This window comes from Ursus americanus, chromosome 13, assembly GCF_024610735.1.
Source record: "Ursus americanus isolate L20-20 chromosome 13, mUrsAme1.1.p, whole genome shotgun sequence".
Taxonomy (NCBI): Eukaryota; Metazoa; Chordata; class Mammalia; order Carnivora; family Ursidae; genus Ursus; species Ursus americanus.
Window position 1 is genome coordinate 59,019,896 of NC_142139.1, and position 24,979 is coordinate 59,044,874.

The 24,979-nt window shown below is 42.1% G+C and overlaps 1 protein-coding gene across 1 annotated transcript in view; it reads left to right on the top strand.

The window, feature by feature from the left end:
* The window catches only part of GALNTL6 (polypeptide N-acetylgalactosaminyltransferase like 6), a 1,133,074-nt gene extending 1,116,428 nt beyond the window's left edge, over positions 1-16,646 (top strand). The window contains exon 13 of the mRNA XM_045799383.2: positions 16,407-16,646. Within this exon, the coding sequence (XP_045655339.1) occupies positions 16,407-16,574 (168 nt within the window). The 3' untranslated portion in view covers positions 16,575-16,646. The remainder of the gene's footprint in view (positions 1-16,406) is intronic.
* Positions 16,647-24,979: the final 8,333 nt, after the last annotated feature.

The following is a 24,979-nucleotide window of genomic DNA, read 5'->3' on the forward strand; positions in this document are numbered from 1 at the left end:
CTGCATCACAAATGATTAATCTTGCCAAACCCTTTTTATTATTCAATATGATACAATCTATGGGTGATGCAATAAGAAAGTTGTTTTGTTTTGTTTTTATGGTTATATTCTGACCTTTAAGAAGTTCCTTTCTGGGCACATCAATAAAATACCTGATTCACCATTCGCCTAGTATGCTGGTTGTCCCTGATGATCAGACCATTTCTCATTATTGCACACTTGTAGCATGAGAGACAGAACACTCAAAAACGTGCAGTTAAGCCAAGAAAATACAGTTGTTTTCATTAGTGAGCTTACAAAAGCTTACAGATGGATAAAACCAACTAATACACATGCACAGAGCTCCTGGAGAGGGAAAAAAATGGCTGTGGTGATTTCAAGAGTTAACTCTTACAGCTTTAACATTTTAAACCTTTCCAGGACCCTAAGGGATTTGGGAAAGGGACCCACTGGATACAATTGTGCTGTGGCTCCTTTCTCAGAGGCTTCTGTAGCTGCTGGCCTTGCATTGCTTAGCAAAGGGTTACATTCACTGTGTATTTATATAACAAACAAGGTATTTATACATAATCAGGAACATGCCAAAGGCTCAAAATGGAAAGTTTCTGAAATATCTCATCCTAGTCAATGACTCAGGCTTATTCAAATGCACCTGTTTTTGAAAGCGCTTGTTGTTTATTTCACGGGCTATTCCCAAGGCATAGAGAGAGAAAGCACAAAGAGAGAAGCCTCTCTGGGGTGTTACCTTGTCTATTTAGATGCACTACGTGGCCCTGGGGGCTTCCAGATAGTTTCGCATCTTTCGAGACAGCTTTGGAGCTCCGTCTTTGTATTAGCATATTCATGAATAAACAGGATCCCTAAGACTCTCCTAATTGCCTAAAGGACCGCAGTGGGCCATCTCCTAAGCTCAGAAGGTAATAATCAACATCATCATCTCCAACTGTTAAGGAGGCATTGAGCTAGTGCTTTAGGCATATTACCTCCAACTTCCAGCCACCTAGGTACTATTATGTATAATTCACAGAGGAAGAAACTGATACTGGCATGTTTTTGCCAGAAACAACATTCAGATTCAGGGGCATCTGGCTTTAAGGCCTCTACTTTTCCCTCTGCCATGCCCTTAAGAAATCATAACTGAAACCAAAAGTCATGGTCAACTGCTTTAAAAATAAAGATGAAGATATGGTCATGAAATTATGTGAAAGTGGATCATCGCATTAAGTATTTCAGTACTTAAAATGTTGGTACTAGCCATAACTTAAAGGTGGTGGGGAAAAAGCACATACTTTAAACGTGTAATTTTTTAGTTCCTTTTTAATGACAATTATTTGCAATGTATTTACCACTACATTTACATTAAATTCTTTGGTATCAAAAAAAAAAAAAGATTGGTATTCCCTGGGAGAGTTCCCCAATGCCTTTTGGATTCAGCACCATTGATAGCAACCAACCCCTCCTCCGAGCTACAGGGCAATTTCTCAGAGAAGGAAGGTGGCCAGAAGCTACTTGGCTTGAGTGGGTGAAGGCTGTCATCAGGCCCCACTCTCTGACCCACTGGCAGCCATTGGCCTTCAGTTGTACTTTTTTTTTTTTCAGGAAGATTTTTGTGTCGTCTCCCAGCTTTACTGAGATATAACTGACATATATAACATTGTGTACACTTAAGTGTCCAATGTAATAATTTGACATATGTATACATTGCAAAGCGACCACCACAACAGGTTTAGTTAATACACCCACCACCTCACGGAGTTACAATTCTTCATGTGATGAAAACTTTTAAGATCTACTCTCTCCGCAACTTTCAAATATACGACACAGTATTATTAACTATGGTTACCATGCTGTACTTTACATCCCCAGGACTTATTCCTCTATAACTGCAAGTTTGTACCTTTTGACCACCTATACCTATTACCCCCAACTCTACCACCCAGCTTTCAATTATTCTTAGATGTGAGTCATTGCCAACACAAAAAAAGGGGGGGGGGGGATTCCCTATTTTACAGCCTGTAACTAGGTTCAGTGATACAATTGTGTTCCACAAGAGCAAGTACCAAGAAAGAATCCCAGTCTTGGTTTCCTTTTACCACCAGGGGGACCCCTCTTACAAAAACAATGACTTGTTGGTGACAGTGAAAATATTTAAATTATCAACTGATACCCAAAACAAAAAACTTTCTTCCCTCTTCTTCTACCCTTACATCTAATTAGTCACTAAGACATGTCTGCCCCCACCCCCACCCCCAGCCCATATCTTGAAAATCTGTCCTCTCTGCCGTGTCTACAGACCCTGCCCTACTGGCTGCCCTTTCTATCCTACCCCCTAGATGACTGTCAGAGCTACCGTAAGGGTCATCCTGCCTCCCGTCCCTTCCCTCTCTAATCCATCTTCCATGCTGAAGTCAGACGGAGTTCCTACAAAATCCGGTTGTTGCATTCCTCTGTGTTATAACTTTACTTGGTTTCCCACTAAGTAGAAGATAAAGTGCCTTCCTTCAGTTCTTATCCTGACCCTTTCCAATCCAGTCACCATAATGATTTCCTATCAAGCCTAACACATCCTAATTCATCCTGAAACTGTAATGTGATCTTGAATAAATTATTGTGCATCTATGATTTTCAACCTCCTTATCAACATAAGAGGGATAATAATTAAGTGTACGAAACCATGTAAAAATTAGCTGTTTCCGACCACATGATCAAATTTATATTCATGTGGGTGGAAAATGCAATTTTTACACTGAAAATAGTGGTAAGTTGTAACCTATAATACCACATCACTACAGCAACCTATCCTAAGCAATATTAACTATTATTATCCACCCCCCAAAAAACTAAGAGCTATCTCCCATGTCCCTTTCCTTTGAACTAAAGTTTTATTGAAGTATAATATATACCTTGGTGTGGGTTTCTCTAGATGTATACATAAAGTGAGAATTTGAGGGTGTTTTATTTGGGAGATGGCCCACCAAAATCTTGGTAGGAAGTGGGTAAGTGAATAAGGAAGGGATGGGAGTCAATAAAGGGTGAGTTATAAAGCAAGCACCACTGTGAGCAATTAGAACTCATTCCTACTAAAGATCTCTGGAAACGGTATGGCACATGTACCAGAGAGCAAGGGAGTTGGGATATTCATACACCACTCTAGTCAACCTGTGGTTAAGAATCCTCCTAAGGGGAGGGGAGTTTGTTCTCTGACATCTCTGGGCTGTGGCTCTTACAGACAAAACTGTTCTTGAGACCAGAGGCAGCCCTTAGGGAGTGAGATACAGTGGCCAGCTGCTGGGGTTGGGCCAGCATGCACTGAATTGGTGAGGCCTGAAGAGCTATGGGCAGGGTACAGATACTGCGTGAGAATCCAGTTGCTCCACATTTTTGTCAACTCTTGGCATTCTGTTTCTTCTTTTCCTCTTTTCATTTTGTGGTTGTAGAGTGATATTACATGCTCGTTAGCTGTTTAGGACATCTTCTTTGTGAAGGACCTGTTAAGTCTTTTGACCATTTTTTTATCGTGGGTTGTCTGCCTTTTTCTTACAGATTTTTGGATAGATAGGTAATAGATAGGTAGATGATAGATAGATAGATAGATAGATAGATAGATAGATAGATAGATAGATAAAAGTGCTTTTTTGGGGGCGCCTGGGTGGCACAGCGGTTGAGCGTCTGCCTTCGGCTCAGGGCGTGATCCCGGCGTTCCGGGATCGAGCCCCACATCGGGCTCCTCTGCTATGAGCCTGCTTCTTCCTCTCCCACTCCCCCTGCTTGTGTTCCCTCTCTCGCTGGCTGTCTCTCTCTCTGTCAAATAAATAAATAAAATCTTTTAAAAAAAAAAGTGCTTTTTTGGACATACATATTGTAAATATCTTATTCCAGTTGATGTCTTTCCTTTTTTCTCTACAGAATATCTTGAGGAAGAGCTGTTCTTTATGATTAGTGTCTTTTGTGTCCTGTTTAGGAAATCTTTGCCCACACCAAAGTCATGAAGATAGTCTTTTAAGTCATTTTTGGAAGATTTATTGTTTAATCTTCTACCTTTTGGTATATAATTCCGTGAAATATTTTATGGATGCAGTGTAATGTGGAGTTGATTCCTTTTTCATATTTATATCCAATGGATCAATCACCATTTATTAAAAAGACCATTTTTTTCCCTGCTGCATGGAAGTAGCACCTTTGTCATAAGTCAAGGGGCCTTATATTCATGAGTCTATCTATGAATCCTCAAGTTTTTACCATCTAAGACTAAATAGTCTTAGCCACACAGAAGGTAACCTAATGGAAATAAACTAACTTAATCTAATAAGAGGGATATCCAAAAACCCACAACAGCCATCACTCTTCGTGGTGAAATGTGAAAGCTTTCCTCCAGGGACTAGGAATAACATATAATGTCTGCTCTCATCGCTTCTATTTTACATAGTACAGGAGAGCCTACCCAGAGTAACCAGGCAAAATTAAGAAATTAAATGGTATGAGAATTGGAAAGGAATAAATAAAACAGTCAATTCACAGATGAAATAGTATATAGAAAATCCAAAAGATTATACATTTAAACTATTAAAATTACTAAGTACCTTTAGAATAGTCCTGGATGCAAGGTAAATATAAGAAACACAAATGTCTATATACCAGCAACAAGAAGATAGAAAATGCAAAAATAATTTCATTTGAAAAGCAAAATAAATCTCACAACAGGGATGAAGATAAATGTCACAACAGAGGTGACAGACCCTTACACAGAAAGCTACAAAACATCGCTAAGTGGAATTTAAAGCTATATACAGAGATCTATCGTGTTCAAGCATAAGACTCAATGTGGTGAAGATAACAGTTATCAAAAGGGTATATACGTTTAATGCAAAGTTAGTCCAAACCCCAGTAGGTTTATTTCTGGAACTTGATAAACTGATTCTGAAATTTATATGGAAATGAAAGGGCCGAGAATACCCAAGAAACTGTTGACCAGGGAAAAGAACAAATATCAAACATTCTAAAGGCACAGTTTCCAGGACATTGTAAAGGTACATTCAAGGCAGTATGGTGTTGACATAAGGTGAGTCTGACTGAGGCTCTCTAGAAGGTGAGGCCTGGGTGTTGGTATTTTTTGAAGGCTGCTAAAACAGTCTCGTGTCTCGGCAGCCAGGTGGAGAATCCCCTTTCTAACTCCAGTGTTTACCTACTTCCTTTACCCTGGTCCTCCCGTCTGCTTTAGTTGGAATTTACCCCCATTTGTATTCCTATACCATTCTGTTTCTTCTTTTGTACCAGGAACATTGTTGTCTACATAATTAGTCTCCCTTTATAGATGTTAACTACCCGAGAGCAGGAACTTCTTCTTTCACTTCTGTATGGCCTGCTTGATGTCTAATATATAGAAGTTCCTAAATAAGCATTTTTTTAATGGCTTAAAGAATTCCTGGGGTCAATTATTGATATGTTCTTCTCCTTCATGAACCCCAAGCTGTGCTGGATAAAATTTAACATATCTCATGGAAGCAACCCAAATGTCCATTAATAGATGAGTGAATAAAAAAGATGTCATATATATATAATGGAATATGTCATGAAATATTACTTAGCTATAAAAAAGGATGAGATCTTGCCATTTGCAACAACACAGATGGGCCTGGAGGGTATAACGCTAAGTGAAATAAGTCAGCCAGTGAAAGACATATACCATGTGATTTCACTTATGTGTGGAATCTAAAAACAAACGAACAAACAAAAAGCAGAAACAGACCCATAAATACAGAGAAGAAACTGATGTTTGCCAGAGAGGGGGTGGGGGATGGGCAAAATGGGTGAAGGGGAGTGGGAGACACAGGCTTCCCGTCATGGAATGAATAAGTCACGGGGATGAAATGTACAGCATAGGGAATACAGTCAATGGTATTGTAACAGCGTTGTATGGTGACAGATGGGAGCTATTCTTGTGGTGAACATAGCATAAGGTATAGAGTTGTTGAATCACTATGTTGTAACCTGAAACCAATATAACATTGCATATCAACTATATTTCAGTTAAAAAGAAAGAAGAAAATAACCAACAACAACAACACTTAACACATGTTTGTTTGTTTGTTTATTTGTTTTTTGTCTCCGAACCACATACACAGCCTCCCCAAAGACCAAAAGTGAAAGGTTTAAATTACTATTCTTAGTTGCTCCCTAGGGTGTTCTTGTAGTTTAACTGCCATAGGAAAGGGCTTAAAAATAACATCAAACAGGAAATACAGATAAGAAGTTTCCTTTCAGGCTAAATTGATAACATTTCAACAGTCACATTAGTTTAAAAAGTGAGTGGGCGGAATTCTTGGCATGTGCCTACATTTGCCTATTTATTGTAACTTGTGATATATGCCAGGGCTTTGGCCTCCCAGCTCATAAAATCCTGCTGGTCCACAAGGATGCCAGATGGAAGGCCACAAGGTTCTTATTTTTAAAGTGTTCTGGTTAGGTATTGATTTAGGACCAAAAAATGAGGAAAGTCTATACAAAGAGTTTAATTAAAAGGCATGTATTCCAACTTGGGTTATGATGTATGAAGCCCCACTACAAAATCCCGGACTTCTGGTCATACTTAGGCAGTCACACTATCCCAGTTCAGCCCATTCATTTCTGGACGGTCCCAAGTATTAAAAAGTTCTGGATGTGAGGGCGATCTGGCTGCAACATCTGTCACCCCATTGATCGCCAGGGTTGATTCGGCTGATCTGGCTGGCTAGGCGGGCGTCCCCTTCCTCCCTCACCGCTTCATGTGCGTCCCTCCCGAAGCTGCGCGCTCGGTCGAAGAGGACGACCTTCCCTGATAGAGGAGGACCGTTCTTCGGTCAAGGGTATACGAGTAGCTGCGCTCCCCTGCTAGAACTTCCAAACAAGCTCTCAAGGTCCAAGTATTAAAAAGTTCTTCCCTGGCCTTCGATACCACACCGCTTAAATTTAATCCATTTCACTGCATACAGATCCCAAGTATTTGAACAAAGCTTGCCCTATCTTTACTCTTTACTTGGTCCAATTTTCTGCCACTACTCTTCATGTGACTTAATTTGGATCTACCTCCACTTCCTGGACACTCACTCTTAACACACTCCAAATAGTTCTAGAAAGTGGCATGATACCCAGAACAGAACACAATATTCTGGGTGTGTTCTGATCAAAGGAATCGAATCTGTTTCTAGCATTCTCTGTTACGATTGAGTTAATTGATTTTTGACTTTAACTTTACGTACTGTGCTTTTTAATAAATTTTCAGTATAAAAACCCACAGTCTTATTCTCATTTTGCCACACAGCTGCATCTCTAGAGTCTTCTCCCTGTATAATTCATCTTTTATACTTGTGTAGCTATCCATTTGTTTCTATTAAATTCTATCTCACCAGATTTACTTCACCCTAGGTTTTGACTCTTTGATCTAACTTATGAGCCCTCAAATGAGTTTGTTGCAACCATGAACTGGATACGCACGCCTTCACCTAAGTTGTGGGTCCCAATGCACAAGGCAAGAACCGAGCCCTCGGCCATAGAGCAGAGCTGACACTGGCCCATCAATGTGCATCACTTGGCTGAAGTTATTCAACCACATACAAATTACCTGATAGTTATTTCCTCCAGCCCACATTTCTCCAGCTTGCCCAACAGAGAACAGAGAGGGGCTTTTCAAATACCTTGCTGAAAACAATATGCACAATGTCTACATCCTACTTCCATTTGTAATAAGAGACTGAAATCCTGGGGCGCCTGGGTGGCACAGCGGTTGGGCGTCTGCCTTCGGCTCAGGGCGTGATCCCGGCGTTCTGGGATCGAGCCCCACATCAGGCTCCTCCGCTATGACCCTGCTGCTTCCTCTCCCACTCCCCCTGCTTGTGCTCCCTCTCTCACTGGCTATCTCTATCCAGTTGAATAAATAAATAAAATCTTAAAAAAAAAAAAAAAGAGACTGAAATCCTTGTACCCAAAGAAGTTATGATCTTCATGTCAAATGAAGGATTCAACCGAGAAGGCGGTTAACACCCAGGAAGGAAATACATTCAGCACGATGACACTACATTTCCAATAGTGTTATCATCCCATCCTGTTTTTATTTGTATGTCTCCCTTAGTTGTCACAACCTTTTAACTTGTGCTGTTTCCGAGTAACTTAGCAATATTCCTACTAACTAAGAATATCCTAACAAACTTAATTGCCATTCTCCGATCACTCAGAACAAGAAAGGCTCCATCGCAGACTATCCCAGGCTCCAGCATAAGGATAAAGGCTTCCTGAATTAAATGCCTGCCAAAGTTTAGACTAACAGAAAATAATCTTGGTAATAACAACTACAAACAATTTCAGTCAGTATTTAAATTTAAATTAGTATTTGCTAAGGATCAGAGTAGAGTAGGACTGCTGGTTGGCTCAGCCAAGAAGAGCACTGAAGCATAACTTAGAGGTCAAGGTCCTGTTGGATCGGAGACTGGTGTTCAGGCTCTTGTGTGGATCCTGGCTCTGGGGTCTTGGAAAACTTCCTTACTACGCACTTTCGTTTCCTTATTCATAAAATGGGGATAATAATAGTTTCTATCTTGGAGGATTGTTGAGATGCTTAAATCAAATTTAAATGTACCTGGCACATGGCACTTAAGAGTTCAAGTAATGCTAACTATTGCAAACTATGTGTTCAACAAACTATCTTCCGATTTGACTCTAGCTCTTCCAGCAAGTTTTCACACAGGAAAATATGGGCTAGTTAGTTGTATTTCTGTATTGCACATTTTTGTACCATTTTAGTTACTTAGCTATAGCTGGGTATTAGATAGTAAATTCCATAAGAGCGGGGGTTTTTCTCTGCTTTCTTTCATTCAGTACCTAAAACACTGGTTGACGTCGAGTTGGCACTTAATTAGCATTTGTTGAATAGATCAATAAATGAACTTAGCTTCCTATTTGTCCACATTCACTATCTCCAGATTGCTTATGTGGTTTACATAGATAAAATGAGAAAATCTACATAGAATACTCAGCACTGCCAGACACATAGATTCATAATAAATAGCAGCTATTATTATTATGTTCATATGACTCCCAGAAGGTTTACTGAGGGGAGAAAAAGAGCCATGGACAGACGGAAACAAGATATGGAGCAGATGGGTTTTCTCTACTCTTAGAGCTCTCAGTCTAGTGGGGAGGCAGACAAAAATAATTAAATAAATTAAGTTCCAGGATAATATGAGAACACAAAACACTGGGCTCTACCCAGGTCAGAGAAGTAAGCAAGGCTTCTCTGACAAGCTAACATTTAAATGGAGATCTAAAAAGATGAGTAGGAATTAGGTAAGTAAAGGAAGTAACAGAGAAGACGACCCCAGATATAATATCAGCATATGCAAAGGCCCTGAGGTAGGCAAGATCTTGGCTTTCTTGGAAAAACAGAGAGAAGCCAGTTGGAAGGTGTGAGTGTGAGGGAAAATGATGAACTATAAAACCAGACATCTGGCCAGGGACAGGACTATACAAGACCTTGTCGGCTATGTCAAGAATTTAGCTAAGAGACCAAGAAGGCTTTGAATGGTTTGAAGAGCAGGGCTCTGATCAGATTAGATTTTTTAATAATTCTGGCCACTGTCAGGAGAATTAAGGATATGCTCAAGTACATCGCTTGCCTGTAGCCCAGAAAAGCCGGTGGGGAGAGCAAGGTGTAGGGGTTGAGGGTCTGCTGTGGCTGGCACCGTCTCAGCACACACACCAAGGGGCTCTGTCAGGACCTTAAGAAACCTTGTTTCTGATTGGCCAAATTAGCCACTGATGCAAGAAAACCAATTTTCTTCTCCTGTGAAGAATTCTACCTGTCAAAGAAAAAAATGGAAAAGAACAGACAGTCAGACTGCTTTGTCCCTGTTATGCCTATCAACGTATTATTCGCATTCCCCCAGATGCCAACCGTAAAAGTAGGCAGGAAAAAACTACCTAATTTGTCTTTCTTCCAGAACACAAAGGACATTCATGTATCAACCTTGTTCTTCCGCACAACATTCAGAGGTGGGAAGGCAGATATTCTCAATCTTATCTCATCCCACTCTCCTCTCCACTCCATTCATTTTGCAGCTGGAAAACCTGTATCGCTGACAAAGTGACCATCAGAGATTATTGTCAGGGATCAAAATAGGATTAAAAACTAGGAATATGGGGCGCCTGGGTGGCGCAGTTGTTAAGCGTCTGCCTTCGGCTCAGGGCGTGATCCTGGCGTTATGGGATCGAGCCCCACATCAGGCTCCTCCGCTATGAGCCTGCTTCTTCCTCTCCCACTCCCTCTGCTTGTGTTCCCTCTCTCGCTGGCTGTCTCTATCTCTGTCGAATAAATAAATAAAATCTTAAAAAAAAAAAAGTAGGAATAATTTGGGGCACCTGGGTGGCTCAGTTGGTTAAGCGTCCGACTCTTGGTTTCAGCTCAGGTCTTGATCTCAGGGTTGTGAGTTAGAGCCCTGCGTAAAAAACAAAAACAAAAACAAAACACCTCGCAATATCCATAATAGACACCAAAGGCATTGGACGGAAAGGAGCTCTCTCTCACAAAAGCATTCTCTTTCAATGTATGTTACCCAGAAATGAAGAGTCAGTGGAAGGGAGCCACTCTGTTCTCCCCATGGTGCATGGAGGAGCTAGCCTCAGGCCCAGTCTATACCCAACTGCTTACTGGGCCTCTGAACCTGGATGGTTCATCGCTGCCTCCAGCTGGTTCTACCGAAAACAGAAGTCACTCTCCTCCCCCGCTACCTGATCCAGTCCCTCTTCCTGCCTTTCTTGCCTCAACACTGCTTTTCCTCCACTTCTTCCCCCACCTTAGGCCCCACGTGCCATTATCAGAATGTTCTCTCCATTTACTTCTCAAATGGCTCTCAGATCATTTCTCAGGTCACCCCCAACTCACCCCCATTGCTTTGGGTCTTGATTTTGCCAGCTTCAATCTGGGTGATGGCAGTGGCCTCGCACTATTCTTTTGGCCAGGGTCTAATGCCTCCCTGTCCCCACTCCATCCTCCTCCCTGCTACTAGCATGTTCCACCCAAAATATGGATTCTGTGGCTCCTTTTTTTAAATCTTCCAGTGGCCACCTCCCAAACACAGGAAAAATCAAGCCTGAGCAATGTACCCCAGTCTCTGCATGATATCTCTTGGATATCATTGTCTGGAATTCACCTTGCTCATTGTGGTCCAGTCACACCAAATGACTTGCTGGTCCCTAGGACATGAGCTAGCTCTCCATTACCTCTGACATATCTCCTCCCACTCTGCCTCACCCTGACCCGGGGCCCCCTGCTGTTCCTCTAACCCCCCACGGTGCATTCCTGCTTAGCACCTTAGCACCTTTGCCCTGGCTGTTCTGTCTGGAACTCTCTTCCCCCAAATATTGGCATGGCTAAATCCCTCACCTTCTTCAAGACTACCCAGATGTCACCTTCTCAATGAGGTGTACTCTTGCTGCCCTATTTAAATTTGCACACGAACGCTATATCTATCTATCTATATATTTTAACCTATTATGCCCATTGTTAATTGTCTACACCCTACTGCCTCACCCCCACCCTGCCTCTAACATGTAAGTTCCAGGAAGGTGGGGGGTTTTGTCTTGTGACGTTCACTGAAATATCCTAGCCACCTAAAACACTGCCTAGTAAATAGTAGGTCCCAAATAAATTTTTGTTGAACAGATTGAACGCTATCACATCTCTCCCTTCCCATGTTCCTCTCTATATCTCAGATACCCTCATGCATTATATTTCCCTCCATCCACAGTCTCATTGGCACTTTTTTTACTCCATACATTTCTCGTTTACCTCTTGGTCTCCCCCACTTCTTGGGTTAAGAGAAGCGTCTCAGCTTATCTTTCTACGCCAATCTCCTAATACATACCAGAAAATAAAAGGCATTCAATAGCTATTTCTTGAACTCTGGCCTGAATCATGTTGTATTTTAGACAAAGGACTGAAACACACGAACCACATACAAACTGACCATAATTACATAGAAGAGCTCATTCCCGAGCTGTACATCACCTTTGTTCTGTAAATCCTTTTGCTTAAAACGGAAGGGACGGGTATATCAATTTGGATAACTGGTTGAGGCAGGAGCTGATTTCTGCAAATTCTCTTTTGCCAGGATTTCAGAGAACGCAGTTTGGTCTTGAATAGCTGGTCTCGGATACAGATGGTTTGTATGTTCTGATTTTTAGAATTGGGGATGCTCCCTGACTAAAAATAAATTAGGGGAAGATGCAGAGTGGAAGCACTTATTATATGTAGGATATTGTGCCAGCGATTTTACATATATTAACTCATTTTATCCTCACAACTAACTCGTGCGGAATATATTATTATCTCTCTTTTACAGATGAGGAGGCTGGAGTTCAGAGAATTAAATACTGCCCAAGGTCACACAACAAGGACTTGGCATGACTGGAATTTGATCCAAATCCCCTGCAGAACAAAACCCCAGCCCTTGACCCAACATAGGTTGCCTTCTCCCCCACCGTGTGCGAGCTCTATTCTCAGAGTCATCTTTCTACACATTGTGAACTCACACATTTATTGTATTGTCTTTGTAGCTGTGGGATTTTGTTCTTACATTACCTTGCAAATGGCATGGAATGCTTTCTACAACTTACTCAGGCCTTCAAAACTCAGATCCTGTAGAAGTATGGAATCAAATCGAATTTAGTGCCGGCTGATGACGTCACACAGATGCCAATCAAATCGCAGGTCAGCTTCAGGGAGGTGTCCCTTTCAGTCTATGCCTTTCACAGCATAGACTGACCGGCCAGAACTGGACAATGAGTCTGGCCAGATTGGATTAGGAAGGGCAGTTCCACAATCCTAAATGTGAACTTTTTCATTTCCTGCTCAAGGATTTCTCATTTTCTTAGGCAAAACCCAAACAGGAGCAACAAGGGAGGAAGCAGGCAGGGAAGGCGGGAGAGGTAGAGGAGACAGGAAAGGTAGAGTTTGCCGTATGACACTGTGAACAGCCAGAGCGTATGCTCTTGCTTTCCTCTCAGGACTGAACAGGGAACAGTCCAGCCAAAAGCACCCTTTAAGGAGGATTGTTATGGAACAGCAGACTTGCCAAAGCACACAGAAGTCTATTCCAAAGGAAAAAAAAACAAACTGTATTCGGTTCTGTTACCACCCTCTGTTGTCGTGAGATGAAGGGCAGGGGAGCAAAGGGCTGTCATAGAACAAGAGACCATATTGACGAATGATTACTCCGTCCACTGACTTAGTTCCGGCCAGGAAAGTCATCAGTAAAGATACTTTGTAATTCCAAAGCTTAGCTGAATAGAAAGTATAAAGATGGCAACGTTCGTGGCCCCCAAGGTCAAAAGGGCCAAACGCATGCTCTGGGGAGGCAGACAGTGCCTCCAGAAGCTTCTCCTGTAGCACCTGGAGGATACCCCCAAAGACAAGGGTGAACAGAGCTCAGTCTATAACCAGAGAATGATCAATCTGCTGAGTATTGTTGATAATCTCTAGTTTGATGCCCTGTCATTCATCTCTGTCCGCAGTGAACTTTGGTATAAAAGGCTCATTCCATTTTATGTCCAGGAGAGGTCTTACAGATTAATCTTATCTACCCTCTCATTGTACTGATGGAGCTTCTCAGCCACAGATGGGTCAAGGGAATTCAACTTTTCAACTTCTATGAGACCACAAAGTACAATAAGAGAAAACACAGGGACGCCTGGGTGCCTCAGTCAGTTGAGCGTCTGCCTTTGGCTCAGGTCATGATCCCGGGGTCCTGGGATTGAGTCCCACATCAGGCTCCTTGCTCAGCCGGGAGCCTGCTTCTCCCTCTGCCTGCGGCTCCCCCTGCTTGTGCTCTCGCTTTCTCTCTGGCAAATGAATATATAAGGGACGCCTGGTGGCTCAGTCATTAAGCAGCTGCCTTCAGCTCCGGCCATGATCCCAGAGTCCTGGGATGGAGCCCCACAGTGGGCTCCCTGCTCAGCAGGAGGACTATTTCTCCCTCTCCCACTCCCCCTGCTTGTGCTCCCTCTCTTGCTGTCTCTCTCTGTGTCAAGTAAATAAATAAAATCTTTTTAAAAAAATAATACATAAAAAATCTTTTTAAAAAAGAATTAAAAAAAAAAAAAAGAAAGCATTCTGGATTTTTCCAGGTGGGGCTGAATGTGCATATCCTGTCAGTCCTCTTGCATATACCTGTATATGTCAGGCATGTGTTCCTGTTTGAGACTGGGAGAAATATGATGACCTTATAGCTCAGAAAACACCGGTCAGAAAATCCGGTTTGGCTTTTGCATCCCTACTGAAGTACAGAAGCTGGTGAAGGGAAGAGAATAGAAACATGTTCTACTCCTTTTTTTTTTTTTTCATTTTTTTAGCTTTCATAGAAATATGTGTTTTGGGGGAGAAACTGCGAGCTTATAAAGGTCCCCACTTGAGCTACTGGCCAAGGGAACAATAGAAGGAAATGCAGATAAGTAAGGGGAAAAAAGAAGCAGACGTAGGTGGAACAAAGGGAATTAGAATTTAGTAGGTCACACAGAATTTTCAGGAATCGAACAGTTTAGGAATGCTCTTTGAAAAACTGATTTAAATATACCGTGTAGCTAAATTGGTAGAAGTTAGGGGTAGGAGACTGAGCGTGAGAGATGGTGGGAAGCAAGAGGGTGGGCACAAAAGAGACAGCAGCCCAAGGGACCACCACAGCCGTGAGGAGGGGTTTCTGACTGTAAGCTTCACCCCAAGAGAGAAGAATATGTGGGGTGAGCTGCAGAGCGCGCTTGCCTCCCTCCTAGACTCTGCTCCCTGCACCCAGAATAGAAGGGAGTTCCTCAGAGCTTCCCCTGGGGTCCGACAGCAGCCAAGGTAGCAAAGCCCCAGAGGAAGAAAAGGGGAAGGACACCTCTTTGTGGAAAGAAAATAAAATCCGCAATAAATCCAGGAAACTTAAGAAAACAAAAGAGAAAAGTGAGCCTTTGTATGAGGTCCAGCTCTTTGTTTACACTAAACAGAAACAAGCACTAAATTGCAGGGCACTGCCTTTCTCCTTCCTTATTCTTCCTTCACACGCTGCCTAACTGTGCAAACATCCGGGTCCTAAAAGGACATTAAATATTGGTTGATGGAATCCTAACATCCAGGAGCAACCCAGAAATATTTACACAGGCTGTCCGAGAAACTCTGTCATTCCGAAAGCATTGAGTCAAGTATTCCTCAGTTAAAGAACATAATCAGAACCTCTGAACATTTCCTAAAAAATCGTATTTGGTCCCGAAATTCAAGCAATGACTTGAGAACACTTTTTACATGTTCTTGGCAATTTTTGTTTTGTTTGTTTGTTTGGTTTCGGGTTTTTTGCATGGCTGAGACAAACGTTTTTGTTACTAGTTAAGGATTTGTTTTTCTCTTTACATTACCTTCCTTTTCCCTACTTGAACAATAAAGAGAGGTGTGTGTTGGGGCCCCTGGTTGGCTCAGTTGGAAGAGTGTTCGACTCTTGATCTCGGGGTCATGAGTTTGAAACCCACGCTGGGTATAGAGATTACTTAAAGAAAAAAAAAAAAAGAGGCGTGTGTTCGAGGCTGTTCGGATGCTGGGCTTGCTCACCGCTTACCCTTTGTGCCCGCGTAGCACCTTTCCCTCACAGAGCTGCTAGCTCGATCATGGACTCAGCAACTTTTTTTTAAAAAAGTGACTGCTGCCTCCTCCCTTCGACAGAAGGCCCCGAGAACTGCCCCTCGGGAAGAGCCGTAATGGCAGAAAGGGAGGTTGGTTGAGTTTGTCCGTGGAGACACGGCCTGTGCCTCAGCGATCTCGGCCCCCGTGCCTTCCGAAGAGGCCAGCTGAGCACCGAGATCATTTGCTTCCTGTTTCTTCTTGTATTTCTCTGTCCCGTTAGAGGCTCAACACCAAGGGAGGGAAAATTATGACTGCTCTGTTCGTGTGTGTGTGTGTGTGTGTGTGTGTGCGCGCGCACGCGTGCACCTGCTGTTTCGTTTGCTGTGGACGGAATTACCGTTTCCGTGCATGTGCCTCTCCCCACACAGCGCCATGAGGGGCAAGCAACCTCATATACTCAGTATCTTTAAAACCCAAGCCTGTAGCAAAATGCTTACTACAGAGTAGGAAATGGATGCATCGCTTTTTTAAACCGACGGTGAAAGAAGGAATTCTTTGTTTCTGATCGAACCTGCCTGGAGTCCCTCCATACAGCCAGCGGACCCTGCGGCACTGTTCTCCATGTGGTTATCCAAACCGCTATTGTTTTGTTTGGGAGATGGTGTCGTTTTCACGCTCTGGGTATACAGTGAATTATAAATAGGGATATTTTACTTCCTCTGTATATTTTGGGTTCAAACCATTCACCATGTATTACATCAGCCCTTTCTTCTCTTTCTGATCCCTCCAGGACAGAACATTATTCCATCCTGTGAGCAACAGCTGCGTGGATTGCAACCCCGCAGAGAAGAAGATTTTCATGGCCAGATGTGACCCTCTCTCTGAGACTCAGCAGTGGATTTTTGAACATATTAATATGACTGTTTTAGACAAATTTAACCACCATGCCAGCTCCTAGAAAGAAAAAAGGAGGAAAGAATGAGTGATTGCCTACAGATTATAAGAACTAAATTTTAGCCAGCATCTGGGTCGAAGGAGTCAGGAATAACATTTCCGAGATCCAGGAAGCCTGGTTTAAAGATTTGTAAATGCCGTGTCAAAGTAGGTTGTCCTGCAGAAATTCCTGCATCTGAAGAACTTGGCCGAGAACCTCACCAGCTGCATCTGAGAACTTGAGACTAGCAGTGCCCTTGCTGGCCAAGGGCAAAGATTATTTAAGGACTTTTGCAAACAACTGCTGAGTTAATCAATCCTAGCATTTCTCAGGTCAAATCCTGCAGTAGTGAGTAGCTATGAATGGATCCTATTAACTGGGTGGGAGGGGGGCGAAAATAGAGTGCATGACTGCTCTGACAACCCGAGGAAACCACAGGTTCAGAACTGGCCACGCTGGAGGGGTGCGCTGTCCTCTCTGGTGCCGCTCTCTGACGAAGAAGGGGGTAAGCAGGTTTAACCCTTAAAAGTGCTGCAGATGATTTTAGAGTGCTCATACCATTCTGTTCTCCCGTTTTTTCTTTTCCAACGAGGGTGCGCTGTCTAATGTTAAGACTCAAGTTCCATCATGAAACGCACTTCCCAGTGTTCACATTCCTTCGTTCACATTTCCTTTTAGAGCAGAGGTAACCTACTGTTCATCGAGGCTCGTGTTCACCCACTGAAGTTCTAATTCAGTGCCCTTGTATGAGTCCAGTTTAAAAACGAAACAAAAACTATGCTACCAAGTTACTCCAAAGAGAAAGATTTCACAGAAGCAGCAAAACCATGTAGGGTTTAGGAGAGGGATTTCCCTAGGAAATCGATTTTTACTTTTCTATTACTTTTAGAATTTTAAAAGTCTGATGTTTGTCCAGTCATACTTTTTATTAAGGAAGGAAATGGAGTGAGGTTGCTGTAATTCGTTTAGGAGATTCTGAAACCCGAATAAATCTACACTCCAAGGGATGTGCGAAAACGGCTTGGTTCACTTCGATTCTGTGCGATCGGTGCTGGGGACGTAGACGCGGTTTCATCTGTTTTGTTTCGGGGTTTTTAATTTGTTTTATATTGCTGATATTAACGATGTTTTTGTTTCACTTGGAAGCTCACAGAAGGAATTTCCATTAATAAAGTTCTTCTGACACCGTTTTCTGTTAATGAGACAATACTTTAGGGGTGACGAAAGGAATGATTACAAAACTGAATGGAACATTTCATCCTTAAAAGACTTTTTTTTTTCTTAATTTTCAGTAATTAAGGGGTGGGGGAAGAATATACAGGGATCCATCGGGATGGGTCTTTGGACGGAAGGGTCGTGTTTGTTACACGTTTCTCAAGCTTTTTCAGGTAGAAAAAGGTTTTATTGTGCTTTTGTTGTTCCTGTTTAGCTTGGTTTTTCTGTAAGCATGTATCTGTGGTCCCGGATGGAGAAGCTTTGGATTTTAGAACTGGGAAGACTCTGAGAATGCAACCCCTTTGTTTTTCCAAATGAATAACAAAAGGCCAAAGAGGAGAGTCCTGATTCCTGGCAAGGCAGCCGGCCCTTCTGAGCAGAGCTTTTCTTCCTGTGTGCGGTCTTGCTCGCTCTGTTACCCAAAGCGTTTCTGGTTCTCACTCTGATGTGACTTGAAATTTTCAGTCACGAGATGAGGCTTTTATGCCTCCCTGGGGATGCTTCTGAGAGTAGCATTCGTGTTCAGAAACTTTAATATATGAAATGTCTTGTAAATGTCCACGATTTTGTTCTTTCCTCAAAATCGAATCAAAATGGCCAGTGAAACCACCCTGCTAGTAGTTGGGCAAGAGTTATTCTGCTATCTTTCCTGGTTTTTCAAGCAGTCTTTTGAAGAGCTATTCTTTTTAAAATGACAGTCACAGAGGTTTTTGTGTGTGTAGGTCAAGAGATCTTGAAGCACGTGAGACGCAGAGTAGAGAAAACCAACAGTGAGAAATTAACCTGTGTGTTGAACAAGCCCAGAGAGTGAGTGAAGATTTATCTCAAGTGTTCGGAAAGCAATCTGGTTGTAGAATTAGAGGAAGCTATAACAATTCACACTATGTCATTAAATAATTGACTGCTATTTACAGTTCCACCAAAGAGCCACCCCTGGGTTCCGCACCCTGGAAAGCACAGGCTCGCAATACGTCAAGATGCTGTAATCACGGGAAGCTAGCCGTGACATGTTCGGCACTGTTTTCTGAGAAAGCCTGAAGACCGCATCATTCTAGTGTCATACCCAGGACCGACGAACATTGGTTTCCCGACCTCAGAGGGGCTTGTCTCTTGTATCTAATCTTACCTTTGAGCAAAGGGGTGTAATATAAAATATTACAATTAGTTGAAAAATTTAAGAGAAGCCTGAGACATTAAAGCCAAAATCACAACTTCAAACTGCCAAGCAATTAAGTGTGCCCAAATGGGGGACATCCAAACAGACTAAAATGAAGCCCAGAGAATCGACTTCTTAGCAGATGCACAGAGCGCTGCCAATCAGCACATTTCAGGAGGCATTCCCAGTCCCACCAAAGGTTGGGACTCCACTTACTTGAAAAACCACCACTACTATTGCGAAAAATAGAAAATTACATATGTCCTCTATTTGTTTGGCAAAGAGGAACTGAATGGTTTTCAAGAAGATTCTCTTTCCTGGAAATAACACGATTCAGACATTAGTACAGTCCTGACTTACTCTTTTATCAGAATGGGAGGGAAAATAGCATAAAGTTAATCTGGCCTCAGGAATTGCTGTTTCTCCATAATAAGAAATGGTTTTGCCAAAAGTTAGAACATAATTTTTTTAAAAGATTATTTTTTTTAAAGATTTTATTTATTTATTCGACAGAGATAGAGACAGCCAGCGAGAGAGAGAACACAAGCAGGGGGAGTGGGAGAGGAAGAAGCAGGCTCCCAGCGGAGGAGCCTGATGTGGGGCTCGATCCCAGAACGCCGGGATCACGCCCTGAGCCGAAGGCAGACGCTTAACCGCTGTGCCACCCAGGCGCCCCAGAACATAATTTTTTATACCCTTATGTAGGTACTGAGGAAAGGCTATGCTGAAAAACAATTGTGAACTAATGATGGGATTTATACTTTGTTCCAAGCTGAATTAATGCCATGGTAATAACAACGGATTAGCGTCTCTGTCTACCGCTATTTAGTTCAAGATATGAATACGATGACATGACTTTTTAAATGTACTCATTATAAAAGAGGCCTCGGTGAATAATGTAAGTTCCAAAGTTATTTTGTGAATTGGTAATATCGAACTTTATAAAGAGATTCATAGCATAGAACGAACTGGATTTGCTGTCGATGAAAGAGAGGTTTAGGTCCATTCCGTTCACGTTCTTGCGAAACATAAAACCAATGACAATGCTTGACACCATTTCCTTTAGGGACAATTATACATTTTTTTAAAAAAACGCCAAAAAATATGTAAAGGGCATATAAATATCTATTTTGTGATTCTTGCCCTCACGTGGAAAGCTTCTGTTTCAATTCTTTCGTAAGTAAGGAAATAGCAGAAAGAACTCCTTTATTGGAATGGGTATAAAGTCCGTGTCAGACACATCAAAAGCGCCAATGGCCCTTCAGTTAAGAAGCCAGCTCTCCAGTCATGAGAGGAAGGCCACACTCACCACCGTGCGACACACCTGCGCCCAGGACTTGACGTATCTGAAGACCAGAATGGAGTTGAGGTCTATCACCAACGGCTTTTGATTCCCATCTTAAGTGTTAGCGAATCTCCCAGGAGTGGACAGTCCCGAGCCCCACCCCACCGCCATGCCTTCACATGCTTCCAGATTATTTAGAATTCAGAACCATCCTAATGATATGTGAGTCTCGTGAACATTGATTTATCCCCGGGAACCCCCTTTGTAAAGTCTCTTTAGGCTTCTTCCCCTGGCAGAAATATAAGGCCGCGATACACTTTCCTAAACAGGTGCTGGAGATGAGGCAGCAAGGCACGTCGTATAAATCCTGAGAAGGAACACCTCGAAGGAAAAATGTTTTTAAGTGGCTCTCCACGATTCTGCGACGAAACATGCACGGTGAGAGGTAAACTGTATCTCTAACACGGGTGTGTGTAGTCCTCTCCATTCCCCTCATCGACAAGCTCCACCTGGCCACCGTAACTCTCCGATGACACCGCGAACTGTAATTACTCTCTCTGCGCCAAACTGTGGCGGAGAACACCGAAGCGTGACAAGTGGCCAGTCCTGCCCACACCGCCGATGTTGGAAGATTGCTCTTTGATTTATGTCTGCAGCCTTTGCTTGCAGAACCGGGAGCTGTTTGCAACTCTATTTGGTAGACTTGACATTGGCCTGAAGCTTTTATTCACAGTCACTCATCTCTACACTTGACGCACCAGGCTGATGCATCTGGTACTGTGGCTTCTCAGCAGACAACAGCTCAGGCACATGTTTGATACTTCACTTCAGAGAAACCTGGGAACATTTCTTCTATCCCTCCTGCCTGAAGCTGCCCCCTCCAGCTCACCGCACAATAGCCTCCTGGGGCTGCCGCAGTCTGCCACTCTGCACCTTTGCTAGGTCCCACCGAGATGCCACCGACCTCAACACAGAAGTCTGGCTACATTTCAGAATCTTACTGCTCATGCTTTTGTTCTGACATTCCTCACCTTGGGGTGGGGGGGATGTTTGTAACTAAGTGACACAGATCCCGATTTGCCAGGGACAGCCCTGGCTTATGCATGCTGTCCTGTGTGTTTATTAACAGCGTCCCTTTTTCTCTCAAAAGTGTCGCAAATCAGATGGTCATTATCTATAATCCACCTGACTGTTTACTTCATAGTTCCTTAGGGAAAGTTAAAATGTCCTGTATTTATTAATGCTTACAGCCTGCAAGAGACCAACTAGTCTCACTCTTTCTCTTCAAACAGGACCAAGCAAAAAGCAGTTATATTTGTTGATTGCCTATTGCATTCACATGCGATAAGTTCTCTCCAGGTTGCTTAAATGAAAGCTTTTCAATCAAGAGTTCTTATACCCACCTAAATCTTTTTGCTGAATTAAGAGGATTCTAATTATTTGTTTTTTCATGATTTTAAAAATATATTTAAAATCAACTAAGTCATTTTCAACTTTTCCAAGCTCAAAACAGTAGATGCTCACCATTGGCCATATTATTAATTCTCAATATTACGGTATAGGATAGAAACAGATAAGGTAGGTAGGTAAGTAGGTAGGTGGATAGATAGGTACATTCTATTTGCATTATTGATTTTGTTTTTCAAAATGACTTTACATTTAACTCATTCCACCCTGTCTCAGAGGTAGACAATATTACCATCCTTATGAAGAAACTAAAGGACTCATAGTCAAGGGGTTCACTAGATCAAGGTCAATAGTTGATAGTTGCCGCTCTCCATATTTGTAATTATTAGTAACTTGTGACAAGTTAACAACAGAACCAGGACTGGGAGTCAGGCTTTCTGATGCTTGGGCCTCAGCTCCTTCCACTCCCCATGGTAATTCATACCTCACTCTAGGGTCACTGGTCCACAGCAAAACCAATTATGAGATGTATTGAGTTACTTCAAAAACTCTGTGAACAATCATTCCTTGGGGGCTTCCATTTTTAACCCCTTAATTATGTTTGCTCATCTCTGTACCTGTGGTTTTCGTTGGTTTTTCCACAAGCTTATTAAAGCAAGAACACCAAACTGCATTTAGGATTAGTTCCTCTTAATGAGATTTCCAGGGAACTTTGAAGAAGTGATCAACTATAGCTATTTGCATAGCTCTGGAAGAAAATCCCAAGCAAATACTTGCACTTCGTGATTGTCAATGGGCTCAGCCCTGGGGTAAGGGGGAGGGGGACAGTCAGAAAGCAAAGATTTTGCATTTATTTTGCAGTAAGTCTCCAAACTGACCTTCTTTCAATATTCTTACTTCTGAAAAGTTCTGTCCAGGTACATCTCTTAGGCATTTGAGACCCTCTAAATGCACAGAGGTAAGTTCTCTCTGCAGTACTTTCTCTCTTCTGAGGATACTATAGCAGAATTTCTGGGTAAGGCTGCTAGATACAGGTAATTCTATGATTGAGAAGACAAGGAATTGCTTTGTGCCCCAGCTCTCAATGTCTTACCGCTAGTCAATCCAAGAAGTTAATTCTCCGACATGGCTGTCTTGCTCACACGCGTGGGCTGCGGGAGGCTGAGAGCATGGCCAGCTGGCATCCGCAGCTAAGCTTACATTGACAGGAACATATCCAAGAACACTTTACTTCAAAACTCTCTAGCTTTTATTAAGCCGGTGCTTACTAAACTGTAGTACCTGGAGGGATTGTGAAAACACAGATTTCAAGGCCACAGCCCCCAAATTTCTGATTCATTCAATCAGGGATGGGACCCAAGAATTTACATTTATACTAAATTTCCAGGTGAGGCTGATCTTGATGGTCTGGGAGCCACACTTTGGCATAGGTCAATAGTCTCACCAGTTTGAAAATATCTTTTTAAAGATAGTTTTGTTAATCTTGAATGTATTTAGAAACCATTATTATATTTAAAAGCCATCTATCAGAAATGATAAAACCAACTCACTCAAAATCCAAACGAGTCTAACTCAGTCGAATAAATATTTATACCTCTTTTAAAGCTCTTTAAGTCAGGATTACAGAGCTGGAAGCCTAAGAATAGGCTGTCTTGTGGTATCATAGTAAATCTCTTTTTAATCACTTATATTTCTCAACCAAAGTATAATGACTAGGGCAAGACCCCTCCCATTAAGTGCCTGGCATTAAGCATCACATCAATAATTTAATCATCATTGTTCCTTCCTCTGAGCTGCAGGTAAATTTCATGCTACTATAGAACAGTATTGAAACTCAAAGATGGCATAGTATGATTAAATAATTTATTTAACACTGTTTTTCATTATATCGGCCTGCCTGACCTAGACCATGCTTTTTCTCCAGTTCTGTCTTATGAAAAGAAACATTACTTTTTTTTGGTGGCAAATACCTGGCCAAGCTCATTTCAAAATCATTGTGCAGATATGACTGAATTATGGTTCCTTACGTCTTTGAAAAATGCTGCAAGCTTAATTAAAAGTCTTTTAAGTGCAGCAATAGCTCACTATGTTCAACTCAGTTCAGCAACTTCATTAGAAATAGTTGCAAAAGGTGAAGAAAACCTTAGTGCTTCCGCTGTGTCGTAACTGTGGTTCTCTCGGATTTGTGACCTTCTTTTCATTGAAAATAAATACTAAGATCTTTTTTAAAGGTTATTTCTCCCTCGTCCTCTGTCTGTAAAAGTCTAAGGTTTTTTTTAAGATTTTATTTATTTATTTGAGAGAGAGCGAAAGAGAGAACATGAGCAGGGGTGCAGGGGCAGAGGGAGAGGGAAAGCAAATTCCCTACTGATACGGGGCTCGATCCCAGGACCTTGGAACCATGACCTGAGCTGAAAGCAGACACTTCACCAACTGAGCCACCTAAGTGTCCCCTGCAAAAATAAAAGTTAATGGAGAATATTTTTCATTTTTTTCTTTTCAGTTTATTTAAATTTTAACCCCTAATGGCATACAGAGTAAATCTTCCAAATTATTTTTTCTCCCCAAACATTTTTCTGTGTGTGTGTGTGTACGTGTGCACATGCACTACACGTGCGTGAAAGAATATATGGGCAGAGGTGTTTTGCTTTACTGATATTTGCTATTCAACTTTCTGTTACCCAGCACATTGTTACAGAATTTATAATGTAGTCATGTGCCAAAAATCCAAGCCACATATGTTCAGATTTTATGGAGGAAAAAGTACGGTGGATGCAAAAACTTCTTTTAGAACCGAAACCTAGACAGTACATCTCAGATCAAAAAGATAAACTTCTACCATCAGGACTTTCGATTCTTTTTCAAGCTAGCGAGAACCAAGGAAACTGAAGGGCTAACCAATGCTCTCCAATCCTAGCAACGAACGGATTAAAGGGGATGAGGAAGGGGCAGGGGGGTGAGGTGAAGAGAGAGAAAGAGAAACAGTCATGCTTTATTTTCCCAAAGATAATTTTTTTTTAACATCCTGGAGGAAGCAGCAGGGAAGTGTCGGAGTGACTGAGATGTCAAAGAAATAATCTCACAAAAGAAATGCTGCCCTAGAAGCAAGGAGCCACTTCTCATTAATATCTCCCCGCCAGCAAGTGGCGAGGGTCAGACACATACAGGCACACACACAGTCTTGAAAACCGCTTTCGGTCGGAAGACAAGGATTTATAAAGAATGGGAGCTCAAACAAGTATTAAGTAACTATGCAGAGTCACTGAAATGTTTAAAATAAAACAATCTCTAGGGCAATTCATCTGGATAATAAATGCCTCTGCCTGAGAAAGGACATGGAGTGGATCTTTTCTTTCTTTGGTGAAT